Consider the following 13,729-nt stretch of genomic DNA (forward strand, 5'->3'; position numbering starts at 1 on the left):
GGGGGTGTGTGTGTGTGGGTGGGGTGTCAGGCGGCGCCGTGCTGAGGGGGTGTGTGTGTGTGGGTGGGGTGTCAGGCGGCGCCGTGCTGAGGGGGTGTGTGTGTGGGGGGGGTGTCAGGCAGCGCCGTGCTGAGGGGGTGTGTGTGGGGGGGGGGGTGTCAGGCAGCGCCGTGCTGAGGGGGTGTGTGTGTGTGGGGGGGGGTCAGGCGGCGCCGTGCTGAGGGTGTGTGTGCATGGGGGGGGGGGGTCAGGCGGCGCCGTGCTGAGGGGGTGTGTGTGTGGGGGGGTGTCAGGCGGCGCCCTGCTGAGGGGGTGTGTGTGTGTGGGGGGGTGTCAGGCAGCGCCGTGCTGAGGGGGTGTGTGTGTGTGGGGGGGTGTCAGGCGGCGCCGTGCTGAGGGTGTGTGTAGGGGGGGGGGTGTCAGGCAGCGCCGTGCTGAGGGGGTGTGTGTGAGGGGTGTGTGTGTGAGGGGGGTGTCAGGCGGCGCCGTGCTGAGGGTGTGTGTGGGGGGGGTGTCAGGCGGCGCCGTGCTGAGCGAGTGTGTGTGTGGGGGGGGTGTCAGGCGGCACCGTGCTGAGGGAGTGTGTGGGGGGGGGTGTCAGGCGGCGCTGTGCTGAGGGGGTGTGTGGGGGGGGTGTGTCAGGCGGCGCCGTGCTGAGGGTGTGTGTAGGGGGGGGGTGTCAGGCGGCGCCGTGCTGAGGGGGTGTGTGTGGGGGGGGGGTCAGGCGGCGCCGTGCTGAGGGTGTGTGGGGGGGGGTGGGGTGTCAGGCAGCGCCGTGCTGAGGGGGTGTGTGTGGGGGGGGTGTCAGGCGGCACCGTGCTGAGGGGGGGTGTGTGCGTGAGGGGGGGGTGTCAGGCGGCGCCGTGCTGAGGGGGTGTGTGTGTGTGTGGGGGGGTGTCAGGCGGCGCCGTGCTGAGGGGGTGTGTGTGTGGGGGGGGGGGTGTCAGGCGGCGCCGTGCTGAGGGTGTGTGTGTGTGTGGGGGCGGGTGTCAGGCGGCGCCGTGCTGAGGGTGTGTGTGTGTGTGGGGGCGGGTGTCAGGCGGCGCCGTGCTGAGGGTGTGTGTGTGGGGGGGTGTCAGGCGGCGCCGTGCTGAGGATGTGTGTGTGGGGGGGGGTGTCAGGCGGCGCCGTGCTGAGGGTGTGTGTGTGTGGGGGGGGTGTCAGGCGGCGCCGTGCTGAGGGTGTGTGTGGGGGGTGTCAGGCAGCGCCGTGCTGAGGGTGTGTGTGTGTGGGGGGGGTGTCAGGCGGTGCCGTGCTGAGGGTGTGTGTGTGTGGGGGGGGTGTCAGGCGGCGCTGTGCTGAGGGTGTGTGTGTGTGGGGGGGTGTCTGTCAGGCACCGCCACGCTGGGTGGGGTAGGGTGGAAGTGCACGGGGGCGGGGGGTGTCTGTCCTCAGTGCCACACTGGGCTGGATGTTGTGTCTGTCACCAGCTGCCCTATGGGTTTGGTGAGGAGCTAGTAGAGAACATGTTTACAGAGGGGGATGATCATTGTATGCAGGGCTGTACATCTCATGAAGTAGTGTTCAGCTGCCCCCGTTCTTATAACTGTCACAGTTGTGGCCTTTTCTATCAATCCCCAATTTTGTGACCAGCTAACACCTGTAAAAGTGTGAAACGATATCTCCATTCAGTGTTAAAGGGGGTTTCTAATCATGTTAATTCACCCAATTTTAAGCAAGCACTTTCCCCCCAGTCTAGACAGAATTTAAATGACTCTCATAACTTGCCTGCTGCAGCCAGGACACTTTCAGAGAGACTCAGCAGCTAGTTCAGTGGAGGAGGCACCCATTTGCCACTGTGCAGTGAGGACTTACCAGCATTTTGTCTCTTTGTGCACATAGCTGTTACCGCTAGCATCCTGCCCAGAACATCTTTAGACTTCCTTTGAATGTCAGCCTTCCCAAAACTTCTTGGTGAACATATACCTACTACCCAGGAATTCCCTGCAGGTCTAGAACGTAGACCACAGCTGGCCAGCTACATACAGAAACAGCCTCACGAAACTATTGCACTGGGGATTCCACAGAATTAGGCAATTGCCCCAGTGGAAACTTTTTTAGTGGTAGACATCAGTGCTATTCTTGAAAGGCAAGTATTTGGGCTACTGTGACAAAGTGGGATGGGGAAAATGATACATGCTCAAGGAGGTGCTTTAATTCACCTTTTAAAACAGTTATTTTCATTGTGTTTTAATTGATACAATTATAGAAAATGCTATCGAAAATGTTCAGGTATGAAACAGGGCTTGAGGTGAGAGAAATGAGAGCGTGGATAGCACCAGCAGAACCCACATCATCATCATCCTTACACACTGGGGCACGGTAAGGCACCTACATTCAGAGTGGTAATCCCAGCTCTCACAATCTTATTTGTTAGATGCAGTGTAAAGAAAATCCTGCTTCTTAAGAAGATGGGTACATGTTCATATTACAGTGTTGGATCATCTGGTATAGCCTAGATGCCATGGAAGCTTCCACCATGTAATTTCTAATGTATCTGAGGCCTCGCTTTCAGCTCTGCCTCTCTCTTGCCAGTCTGCGGCCCTCTCAGTTTCCTAATGCACCTTAATCCTACCCCTACAGCAGCCACTGCTATTCCAGTCTATGGTCCCTACATAGCTCTCCGGGTCAGGGGATAGCACATTCTAAGCAGCCAAACCCACCATCCTCTCACTGACTTCCCACAGCTTCTTGGCAACAGCATCGTCACGGGCCTGGGGCCTGGGATCTTGTACCCGGCAGTCCACAAAGTACCGTCCGCTGAACATCTCAATCCCCTCCTGCGTGGCACAGTAGATAGAGGTCTGGGCTCCATCAGTGGGGTCTCGGAAGAAGAGCCAGGAGATCGGAAAAAAGAATGGCCACAGCCAGATCGGAATGTAGCGGAATAGTTCAGTGTTAACGACCCCTGAAAGCAAAATAAAGCAGCAGCTGCAGTTAGACTGGAATGTACAGGAAACGTCCCTCATCTGGGAGGAGGGGGTCTTACTCAGGAGGCATAAAGAGCAACGGTGCCAGTGAAGACTGAGAGAGAAGGCAAAAGCTACATGAGACCCATGCAGGCACACTGGGTTTGGTTCTTAGTACATTTCACTGAGAACCATCCACAGACCTTTGGTCTGACCCAGTATGGCCGTTCTTATGTTCTCTTAGTACTCACTCGACAGGAACTTGACTGCAAAGAGGGATGAAGTACATGGACAGTTCAAAGAAAGTGACTTGCACAGTAGGGTGTTGAATAGTTTCTAATCTGTACGTCATGCTTCCTCCAAATAGCAGTTCCATTTTCTGGCCTCCCTCCCACCCAAATTCCAACCAGTGCTGGAGAGGTAGGAAAGAGAATTTCATTGCAAGCAGGGCGAAATGCAGAATGAGGGATCATGGCCTTGGGGGTAAAGAGTAACTTTGGTTCATTAGAAAGCTGCCTCTCTTATTAAGATTGCTGACCAGTCCTCCTTGACTGGGTGGGAGGCTCAGTGTGAAAGGGAAGAGCCACAGGAGTCCAGGGGCTTGAGTACCCGTCTTAGGGGAGATCTGAAATTAACCCAAATCAGAAATTATCGTCCTTAGTAGCCAGTTTGTCCTGAGACAGGTCTCAAACAGGACTGGATTGAACTTCACCTCTTGAGTAGCGAGGCTCTGATCTATAGCTCTCAGGAACTTTGGTGGGATTTGGAAGCCACATCCCCAGAGAAAGGCTGGACCCATGCTCACCTGGGTGAACAGCATAGCAGGTTACATCGGTTCCCTCCAGTTTGTTGGCCAGCTCTCGGGCATACAAGATGTTGGCCAGTTTGCTGGTGCAGTAAGCCTGGAAGTTCTGCAGTATCCCTTCCACTGGCTTATGGAGGGTCTCAAAGTCTATTTTCCCTGATCGATGTGCATTGGAGGCCACAATCACCACACGGCTCGGTGCACTGAGCTTCAGCCGCTCTAGGAGGAGGTGAGTCAGAAGGAAGTGACCAAGGTGGTTGACCTGAAAGACCAGGTTAAAGCCATCCTTCTTCCTGCCACCTGCTCCAACCCCTGTAGAGAAAAATAAGCTCCAATATACAGCCGTGATCTCTGGTCTAGGACTTTCTCCACCCGACAGGGTCCTGCAAGCCAAAACAAGCCTACACTGTGTTATTCCCCACCTCAGAGAGTCATCACCCCAACATCAGCATCCAGGAATCTCCCCCAGAACCTCCTCAGCACAGCCTCAGGGCCTGACCTACCTATCCCTGTCCCACCAGGAGCTGGGTGGCAGGCTCGGTAATGAGATTCCCACCTGCGTTGTTGATCAGGATGTCGAGACGAGGCTCAGATCTCAGGAAAGTCTCTGCAAATGCTCGCACTGAGTCCAGGCTGGCCAGGTCCAGACTCATGAAGAGAACCTCATTGTTCCCGCTCTCCTGGAGAAAGAGGAGGAGGCACTCATTGCAGGCCACAATGGTGCATGGGGCGGTTAGGCTCCAGACCAGTGACAGCGACGCGGAAGGTGATGTCCCGTTTCCACCTTGAAGCACGGGGCAAACTGCAAACAGGAACTAGCAGAGGGAGCTGCTTGCCCTTCAGAGCACCAAGCCCCAGAGCCTGCGTGCACGTTTTTTTTGCAGGCTCCGCAGTGGTTACTGTTTGACACCATGCAGCCAGCCAGCCCACCCTGAGACACCTGAGCAGGATAGAGAAAGGCCTCACAGGGTGTTTAATTTGGCAGTTGGGCAGGTAAACGGGGAATTCAGGCATCCCTGGGGCAGTCAGAAAATCCAGCCTGGGGGATGCTGTCATCTTGGTTGGCTCCCTGCATATAGAAATGGGGCCCACCGTGCCCATGGAATGTGCACAACCCCCTTGCCAGCATTCTCTGTAGGCAAGTACCTCTGCAGCCCTCCACTCCCCACCCAGTGCTGGCATCTGTGCCCCTCGCCTCACTGGGGAGTAGCAGAGCCCTTAAATGCTGCGTCCTCTCCTGGGAATAAGGGAACTCTTATTGCTTATCTGCCAGGGCTCCTAAACCTTCCCCAAGCTGGTACCACTGCCCTCTGCACCTCCCTGGGTATGCTCCATCCTAAGCCTTGGTGGACCCTCAAAGTTCAGCAGCATCCCATGAGGGTGCAGGCCTGCCATATAGCAGGGACTGCTCATCACTGGGGCTCAGACTGCATCCATCTGAGTGAGGCAATAGGAGCGCGGAGCCCGCACCCGCCTGATGTCATAGACAGCCGCTTCTCCTCTCGCTCTGCTGCGACAGGCCAGGATGACGCGAGCTCTTCTCCGGGCCAGATCCAGGGCTGTCATCTTCCCAATCCCAGTGTTTCCCCCTGGAAAAGCAGAAGAAGGAGCTGGGCACAAGGAGATGACCAAGAGCAGCCTGGCTCTGTGTTGTGGTAGCACTGTGTTCCCTCTCAAAACAATTCATAGAGCCTGCCTGAAATCCAGCCGCCTCCAGGGAGGAACGGTGTCCCTAGCCTCTCTTTGAGAGAAGCTGGGAATGAGCGATGGGCTGGATCACTGGATGATTCCCTGTTCTGTTCATGCCCTCTGGGGCACCTGGCACTGGCCACTGTTGGAAGACAGGATACTGGACTAGATGGACCTTTGCTCTGACCCAGTAGGGCCGTTCTTATGAGGAGGGCGCAGCCAGCAAACAACCCCCGCACAACAAACCAGGAGAAGAGAACTTTGCCAAGGACACCAGGGTCCAAACCTCCTCTCACTGATCCATACGCAATGTTCTGTGTGGAAATGCTACAGAGAAATCCTTTTTCTTACTATGAATAGACTGTAGAACTCATTGCCACAGCACATTGGCTGTGGCTACCTTTTGGCTTCAGCAATGAGGGATTGGCTGTTTCTATGGTTATCATGAGTATCCAGAATTAGACTAGTAAATACTAGACAAGAGTTTGGGGAGGGAAAGAGCAACTCAGCACACAGCCAAGCTCAAACTCTTCCAGGCTAGGAGACTTCACTGGCGGGCAGGTTATCCCATAACCCAGCTGTGGGGCTGCCTGCACATTCATCTCACATATCCAGCCCTGGTCACTGGACTAAAGGTGGACACCAGGCGATTCTGATCTGTCTCAATTAGCGGAGTCAAGTCGGCTGGGATCCCAACCCTTGACCGCAGGAGCCTTGGGAGCTCCAGCCGGATGCACTGAGCTCACATTTGTGACATAGAGGGAGAAGGCAGAGCTGGGCCTGGCACCCAGCCTGGGCTCTTCCAACAGGAGACAACGTGCTGCGTGGGAATCAGAGACCTTGTCCTGAGCTGGGGGCAGGGGGTTTCCCACTTTTAAAGAGAGACGCTCTACCAGAGCCCAGGTAGCCCCCCAGCGTCCCTGGAGGCACCTGTCCCCTCTCCCCCTCACCTGTGATGACCACGGTCTTCCCTCGGAGGCTGGTTTGGGCCCTACACTTGGCCCCTTTGATGCAGTTGTAATAGAGGAGGGCGTAGAGGCCCAGGAGCAGCCCAAGCACTAGTAGCACTGTGGCCATGGCTTCCTGGGGCGCAGCGAACAGGGTCAGCAGCAGGTTTCCCTTGGCTGCAGCCAATTCACAGGCACCTCCAGCAGCAAGAGTCACTTGGCCGAGCTGCGCTCCTGGGCGGGCCAAAGCTGGAGCCAGAACCTGCGTCAGAGAAGGACCAGGACAAAGGTCACTTGCTTCACATTGCATAAAAAGCTCTCCTGGGCTGTTCTCTGCATGCAGCAAAGCTATGGCAAGCCTCCTGGGCCAAACCTCTGCAAGTTCACGCCCAGGATGTGCGGTTCTGAAGCTGGCTCTGATCCAGGCACGGCTTCAGGCTGCTCGGCCTGGGCCCTCTGCCTTATAGCATGAGATTGGCTGAAATACAGCCAATCTGCTGGCAACACTGCCACCTGCAGATCCGTAGCCTGCAGGGCACGAATTCGGCTTTGCCCAAGGAGCTAGAGATGGCCGGGAAATTTCTGATCAACATTTTTTGTCCAAAAAAGCCAGTTTGTCAAAACCGCGGCCCCCGGTTCAAACAAGCGCTGACAGACGTGTCAAAGCTCTCAAACTTCCTGTGTCAGCATTTTCTAAACAAACCCGTTGCAGGTTTTGATTTAAATGACTTGGTAGATGAGCGACAAGGTGGGCGAGGTGTTATCTTTAATTGGACCTACTTCTGTTGGTGAGACACACAAGCTTCCATAGAGCTCTGCGTAAGCTCGAGAGCTCGTCTCTTGCACTGCCAGAAGCTAGTCCAATAAAAGATATCACCTCGCCCACCTTGCGGGTCTAATATCCGACACTAATCTCAATAGTGTTGTAGCCTTGTCAGTGCTACAAGGCTACAGCCCTATTGATAAAGAAACCTTTCGACTGGCCCAGTCCAAAAGCTGGTTCCGATTTTCAGTATGCGGAATTTTTCGAGATTGAAGTTTTGTCCTGATTTGGGACGGAAAATTGTTTTGAAATCTCAAAAATTCCCCCCAGACAGGAAACCTGTTTGTCACCCGGCTCAGCAAGGATGGTGTGTTTGTTTTCTTCAACAACCCATGATTGCAGTGGGCCTGGTGGAGGCTCAGCACCTTTGAAAACCTGATTATCAGCACCCCGCAGCAGCACTTTAACAAACATTAACCGATTCGTGCTCCCAGCTGGCTTGGGGCAGGGCCATAAACTGTAGTGTCAGTATTCACCATTGACAGGTGCGCAGACCGGTTTCAACAGGCTTAGAACCACCATTCACTTTCTGAACTATAGGTTTAGTTCATGGTTTTCCATCAAAGAGATGCCGAGTACGGAGTCTGCTAGAGAAGTAAGACCCCAGCAGTGGGACAAAACCCTAATATGAAAGAACTAAAATAGCAGGGCAGACACGGGGGCTTGAAACGATTAGTTATCTAGCCCCATAGACGTGCATTTCACTTTACAGACCTAGGAGCCCTATATTCTCTGTATGCAAGAACACAAAATTGTCCCCCAGCCCCTCCTAACAGACAATTGGACAAACGACTCCTGTTCCCAATCGTGCAGGGCCCCCCCCATTCATGGCCACACAATAGCTTTGTGGCAGCGACAGGAGTTACTCACCTGGAAGGTCTCCCATGTGCGTAGGCACCGCTCGCTGGCAGTGGAATGACACTGGAATCACAGCCCTGGCAAACACTGGACTAGAGAAAACAGCTCAACTGCACCACCGGGCAGTACAAGCAGAGAAGGGGGTGAGCCCACAGCGGGGAGGAAGAGTGTTTACCTTCGGTTCCTGCATGCTGGGCTAGCAGAAGCCAGGGGCGGCAGAGAAGGGGTGCACAGCAGCCGGCACAGACCTGAGCAAGCCAGTTCCAGGAACCTCCTTGCCAGGCTCTGGGGGGACTTGTGGCCAGCCTCCTAGGATTTTAAGTGGAATAAATGAAGGGGGTCAGGGTAAAGGGACAGAGGGCAGAAAATGCTGCTTCAGGGGGGTATTTGGACAGGTAGAAGGGATGCATCCCATGGGCATATATGCCAGCCTCCCTCAGGAACATTCACCAGCTCCAGGAGAAGTTCCCCTGCTGAAGGACTGTTTGGCTGAAATGTCATTTGCCAAGCACTGAGATCAATGGCTGGAGGGTACCAGGGCAAATCATTACAGTCTTAGCACTTACTTTACCACCCACACCCGCCCTGGGTTGTGGCTGAAGATGATTAAACAAACCCTCATCTCCCAGTACCCGAGGCTAAATTCATGCAAGCCTTTAAAACGCTTTGCACCTGAGGACTACAAGAAACCAGAGCCAACACATTAAAGGCTGTGCCAAAATACCAGAACTTATTCAACACAGGAGCATGTTCCCTGCAGCTAGCGATTAGCCAATCCAATCTCTCTCAGGTCTCAGGAGGTGAGCACAGGTGTAACCCTAAGGTACAAGTGAAGTCATGGCCCAGGAGCCTTCCTGCAGCGGGGACGTGGCTGACAGGAGAGGGAAAAGCTGGGAGAACACTCCCTTCACACCAGGCCTCACAACCTGCCCAAGGAGCTTCCCTGTCTGGAGAGGGTGAGAAGCTATCTGAGCCCCAAACTGCAGGTGGGAGGGGAAAAAAGAAGGGTGCAAGTGTGGTTCTTGCTCTGTTTTCAATAGTATTATGAGAGTTTATTAATACAGACTTAATGCCATTGGAACAGATCGCAAATCCTTCCGTCTTTGTACAAAAAGAGTTAGTATTTCCAGATCAGAACATAGAGTATAAAACAGTAAAAATACAGCAGAGAGTGGCTCTAGGGCAGGAGAGCCAGGAGCGAAGGGGAAGGCTGCTGAATGGGAGCAGCTTCCCGCCCCGTAATAGCTACAAACCTTGAGTGCCAACAGAGCGAGTCTGCTGTGCAGCATGATGCCCTAAGAACATACCCTGTACAGAGTGGGGGAGGGGATGCACACGGCCAGTGCATGGCACTGATGTGGTCAAGAACAAAGGAGGAGCCACAGAGGCCATCACAGATACACCCTGTATTCGAACCTTCCATTCTTCCGGAGAAGCCTCATTCCCCCTGGGAGCTCACTTTGTCCCCAGCCACCCTGGTCCTGGAGGCCTGGGGCAGAGCAGGGGGAGAAGAGCGGACCAGGGCTGTTCCTGGGCACAGCCTGGAGGCCCCTCTCACAGAGGTTGGGTTTTGCCTTGGGATGCTCTTGTAGATCCTTGCTTGTGTTTACAGAGTCAGGACAGACAGTCGAAAGCAGGAGGTGACGTATTTTGTTTTTTATATACAGAATACAGGAAACCTTCTGTAAAGTCTAAAACATTACAATGACTATGTACATCGGAACTAGCTGGCCGGGGGGGCGGGGAGGTGGCATAGAACAAAAGAGACAAACAGGTTTACGACAAACGATTTGCTACAATAGACAGGTTGAGGCAACGTCATAGCACATGTAGCACTGTACACAGCTTTAAAACATTGAAAACGCCATCCCGGATGTATTTACACAGAGTCCGATACTTCTCCTTGGCTGGAACAAAACAGGGCGGGCAGCAGGAGAAGAGACACTCGTTTCTCATTGCCCACAATACACAGCATCTATTTGTAGTGCAACCAGAGCGGGGAGGGGAGGGGAGGGGAAAATAACTGGGGAGGAGGAGGAGAGCACTTCTTTACATTAAATAAAACAAGGATATTGTATAGATTTGCTGTATGAAAACTGTATTTTTCTCTTTTAATATAAAACTATCGTCACTGGCACAAAATAGAACACGTTTTTGATTATTTTACAACTGCATGGGAACGATCTGTCAGAGAGAGCCCAAGTCAGCCAGCCCCCGCCCCTCCCCCTCCTCGCTCTGACACGTCCTCCTCTTGCTGCAGCTTTCCTTTTAAAATGAAATGTATAGTACAAATATATGTGCAAATGCCCCTAAAACTTGAGCAAAAGAAGAAAATAATTAAAAAAGTGAAACGTTCTTCATTTCATGCAAACGGCGCGTGAACAGTTTCTGGGCCGACAGAAAATCCCCACTTGGTTTGTACATTTTGCATTGCAGGAGTCTCAGGACAGGGCTTTTCTTCCCCCATGGCTCTGCCTCAGCTCCTAGGGAACGGAGTTGGACCGCAGCACGGGCACCTGGTGGGGTTTCAGAGAGAGCTTTTCCTCCAAGTCCATGTCTTGTACTAAGGCAGCGTCCCCTTTGGGCTGTTTGGTCGCAAAGTCAGTGATGCTGAAGACAAACTGCAGGCAACCCAGTTTGATGTAACTGCCGTGGTGGAGCAGGGCTGTTCCTTCCCACCCCGCCCCACTGCCTCCTATTAAACTAGAGCTGCTGGCTTTGCAATTGCAGGGTTTCCGGTGCTGCCCTTGTGCCTGGGAATTCATCACGACTGCTTCTTCATGCGGCTCCTCGTCCTGTTTTCTGCCTTTGTGGCATTCTGGAAAAGAAACGCAAATGGGAAACAGGCCGGGGCAAGCATCCCATCCAGAGAGTGTCACACTCAAGTGCAGCAGCTTGTTTCTATACAACACTAAGTGCTGTAGTCACATGATCACCGGCAACTTCAGAGTGCGGCCAGCCCCTGGGTGCAGGGATCTCTCAGCAGCCTGTATGTAGGCCCTGCTGTGGGAAGGGCACGAGGTCAGGTGGGCAGCAGGAGTGAAGCAATGGGAGGATAAAGAGGTGGATAATGATGCTTAGAGTGTAGCCCCCGACAGGACCAGGTCAGAGGCTGTGTTCCCTGCACGCTGCGTGCTTGGGCGGCCAGGTAGGAGAGAGTCAAACGTCACCCAGCTGATTAGAGAGCACAGCCGGCAGCATGTGTTCAGGTGCCCCTTCCCCCACATTGCTCCATCCTGAAGCTGCTCCCGGGACCCTCCTGCTGGCTGTGCAGAACCAGGGTGTGTTTACGTGTGCACGCGTGCTGTCAGGGTGTCCCCCTCCCACTGTACCCCATCTCCACAGTGCAGGGCAGAGGGGACAGCTTAGCTCAGGAGGACGCAGAGCTGCTGTGGTCTGAATGGGGAGTGGTGGAGTGCCTTTCTTAAAGAGACAGTGCACTGTTTGAGATTTCCCCAGCAGCCAGCTCACACACAGTCTCTCTCTCTCGCACGCACACACACAATCTCCTTCTCCCCCTGCCCACATACCCCATCTCCGCAGAGGGGAGACACAGGACAGAGCAGGAGAGCTTTCAGTGAGTGTCTTAAAGAGACAACGCACAGCTTTCCCCAGCAGCCGTCTATCTCTCTCTCTCTCTCACACACGCACACACAGTCTCTTTCACACTCACCTCCAACACATACTTGTATTATTGTTGTTACTACTTGGTACTTCCTGCAATGCACATATATTTTCTGTAATTTTATTCTTTCCAAGTGTGTTATTTTAGTGTTTTGACTGGTCTATGCATTTCACAATTTTTATTTCTCTTACACTTAAATTTAACTCTTTGAGTAGCGAGTTCTAAAATGCCTAACCTGTCCTGGTGGGAGTAATTGTCCCTATGGTAACTTTTTAAAAATATTTATATCTAGGTTTTTTGTTTCTACTCGTGGCACACATCTGCACATACCTCGGTGCACCTACCAAAATTTATTCCATACATGGGTGGAAAAAATTAGAGGGAACATTGGTCAGAGGCAAATCTACAGATCAAGTCTATGGAGACCATCTGATTCCAGCTCAGAACTGATCGCTTTCAGGAGAGGGACAGGTGTCAGGAAAGGGCCTCTAAGTCTGAATTAACTCTAATTAGAGGAAGCATGTATTTGCAGTTCAAAGCACTCTCTGTCCCAAGCGGCTGGACTCAGAGGGGAGGGTTATACTGTGTAGCTGATGGGCAGGTCTGGGCTTTGGGGAGACCCCTTCCTTCTGTATATGGTACTTCAGCACAAGCTGGAGTTTCTGCTTCCCCCACTGCTGGCTCCTCTAGCCACACGAGGCCAGGGCACCATCTCCCTTTAGGGAACATGTTCTTGCATAACTTACTGATCACACTCTGCACTTTGGCAACAATGCTGCTGGGAGGAATGGGTGTAGTCTTCTCAGAGAAGTCACATGAATACAGAACATTGTCCACAGTCGTCCCATGCTCACTGTAGTTCAACAGCTCGTAATGTTTTGTATTCTAGGAAGGAAGAGAAACTTCACATGTAACCCAGGCAAGGCTCTGTACTGCGTTCCTGCTCAGACAGAGGGACCTACCGAGCTAAACACGCCGTTTCAGGCAGTGGCAGCAAGTCAGACTTCATGGCATCTGGCTGCATGCATGTTACCCAGAATGCTTTGCATGCTGATCTTGCACAGAATGCAAAACGAGCAAATGAAAACTGCTCACACAGTTGTGGGCTCGTCAACCTTCTGAATGAGATTCCTACAGTTGGGAACACGCTGTACTGCACAGGACCCAATTCCCCACCTGCTAATCCTCGGCCAGGCCCCTCATGTTAGCCACTGTGTGCTGCTCACCACACTACCAAGGGGTCTAACCAGAAAGGAGCATCTGCGCTTCATTCCCAAACCACGAAGCATATTCACAGTGCTGGAGAAACAGCAGGCCTCAGCCCTCCCTTCACAGGGGTCAACAGCACAGCTGTGAGCACTAACTCCAGGCACAAGGCACTGCCCCCGAGATTAAACACACTGCCTCTGGCATGCCTGGCATTCTAGAGACACTCAGGAGTGAGTGAGTCCCTACCCCCAGCACACAGCCCGACAGTGGGGGGAAGTGGATCGATCAGATCTTGTCACGGCGGAGTAGGATCAAGTTATGAAATTGCTATTACACTAAAAGTACAATGTTTTGTTAGCCCACATTACACGGACTAAAACCTAGCTAACAGGGATAGCGAAGTCATTGTCAATGGGGAATTATCCGCCCGATGGGTGTTTCTGGTGGGCTCCTGCAAGGATGTACTCATGTAGTAATTACCAAATAATCTGCTCAGGTAGTAGTAAATAATGATAGGGACATGTCAATTCTAGAGCGTGAGCCAAGCTCATGTGAACAGCATGTGTAACACAGCCAAAGGCAAAGTCCTACCTCTGGGGACAAAGAACACAGGTCTCGCGTAGAGGACAGGGAACGATTTCGGAAAGCAGTGACTCTGAAGAGGACTTGGCTGAATACGTGCTCCCAGTTTGACACGGTGGCTAAGAGGGGGATTCTTGGATGTATAAGCATAGACGTGTACTGAGGAGTAGGGAGGTGTTCCCGCTCTATAGGGCAATACTGAGACCACTACTGGACTAGTGTATCCAGTTCTGGTGTCCACGCTTCAGAAAGGATGTTGACACTGAAAACAGATTAAGGATG

The 13,729-nt window shown here is 53.1% G+C and overlaps 2 protein-coding genes across 6 annotated transcripts in view; both read right to left on the minus strand.

The window, feature by feature from the left end:
* Positions 1 to 1,738: 1,738 nt before the first annotated feature.
* DHRS13 (dehydrogenase/reductase 13) lies at positions 1,739 to 6,750 on the minus strand. Its single transcript, XM_073315500.1, has 5 exons — positions 6,354 to 6,750; positions 5,185 to 5,303; positions 4,271 to 4,394; positions 3,715 to 4,026; positions 1,739 to 2,908 (listed from the first exon to the last, which is right to left on the minus strand). The coding sequence occupies exons 1-5, from the start codon at positions 6,658 to 6,660 to the stop codon at positions 2,646 to 2,648; spliced, it is 1,125 nt and encodes a 374-aa protein (XP_073171601.1). The 5' UTR covers positions 6,661 to 6,750; the 3' UTR covers positions 1,739 to 2,645.
* Positions 6,751 to 9,672: 2,922 nt separating this feature from the next.
* The window catches only part of PHF12 (PHD finger protein 12), a 45,893-nt gene continuing 41,836 nt past the window's right edge, over positions 9,673 to 13,729 (minus strand). For 4 of the 5 annotated variants that reach the window (XM_073315633.1, XM_073315632.1, XM_073315635.1 and 1 more), the window contains 2 exons: positions 12,403 to 12,541; positions 9,673 to 10,849 (listed from right to left, as the gene is read on the minus strand). In XM_073315633.1, coding sequence (XP_073171734.1) covers positions 10,515 to 10,849; positions 12,403 to 12,541 — 474 coding nt within the window. In that variant the 3' untranslated portion in view covers positions 9,673 to 10,514. The other variant, XM_073315636.1, reaches the window with a different exon arrangement.

The sequence above is a fragment of the Lepidochelys kempii genome, chromosome 17 (assembly GCF_965140265.1).
Source record: "Lepidochelys kempii isolate rLepKem1 chromosome 17, rLepKem1.hap2, whole genome shotgun sequence".
Lineage (NCBI taxonomy): Eukaryota > Metazoa > Chordata > Testudines > Cheloniidae > Lepidochelys > Lepidochelys kempii.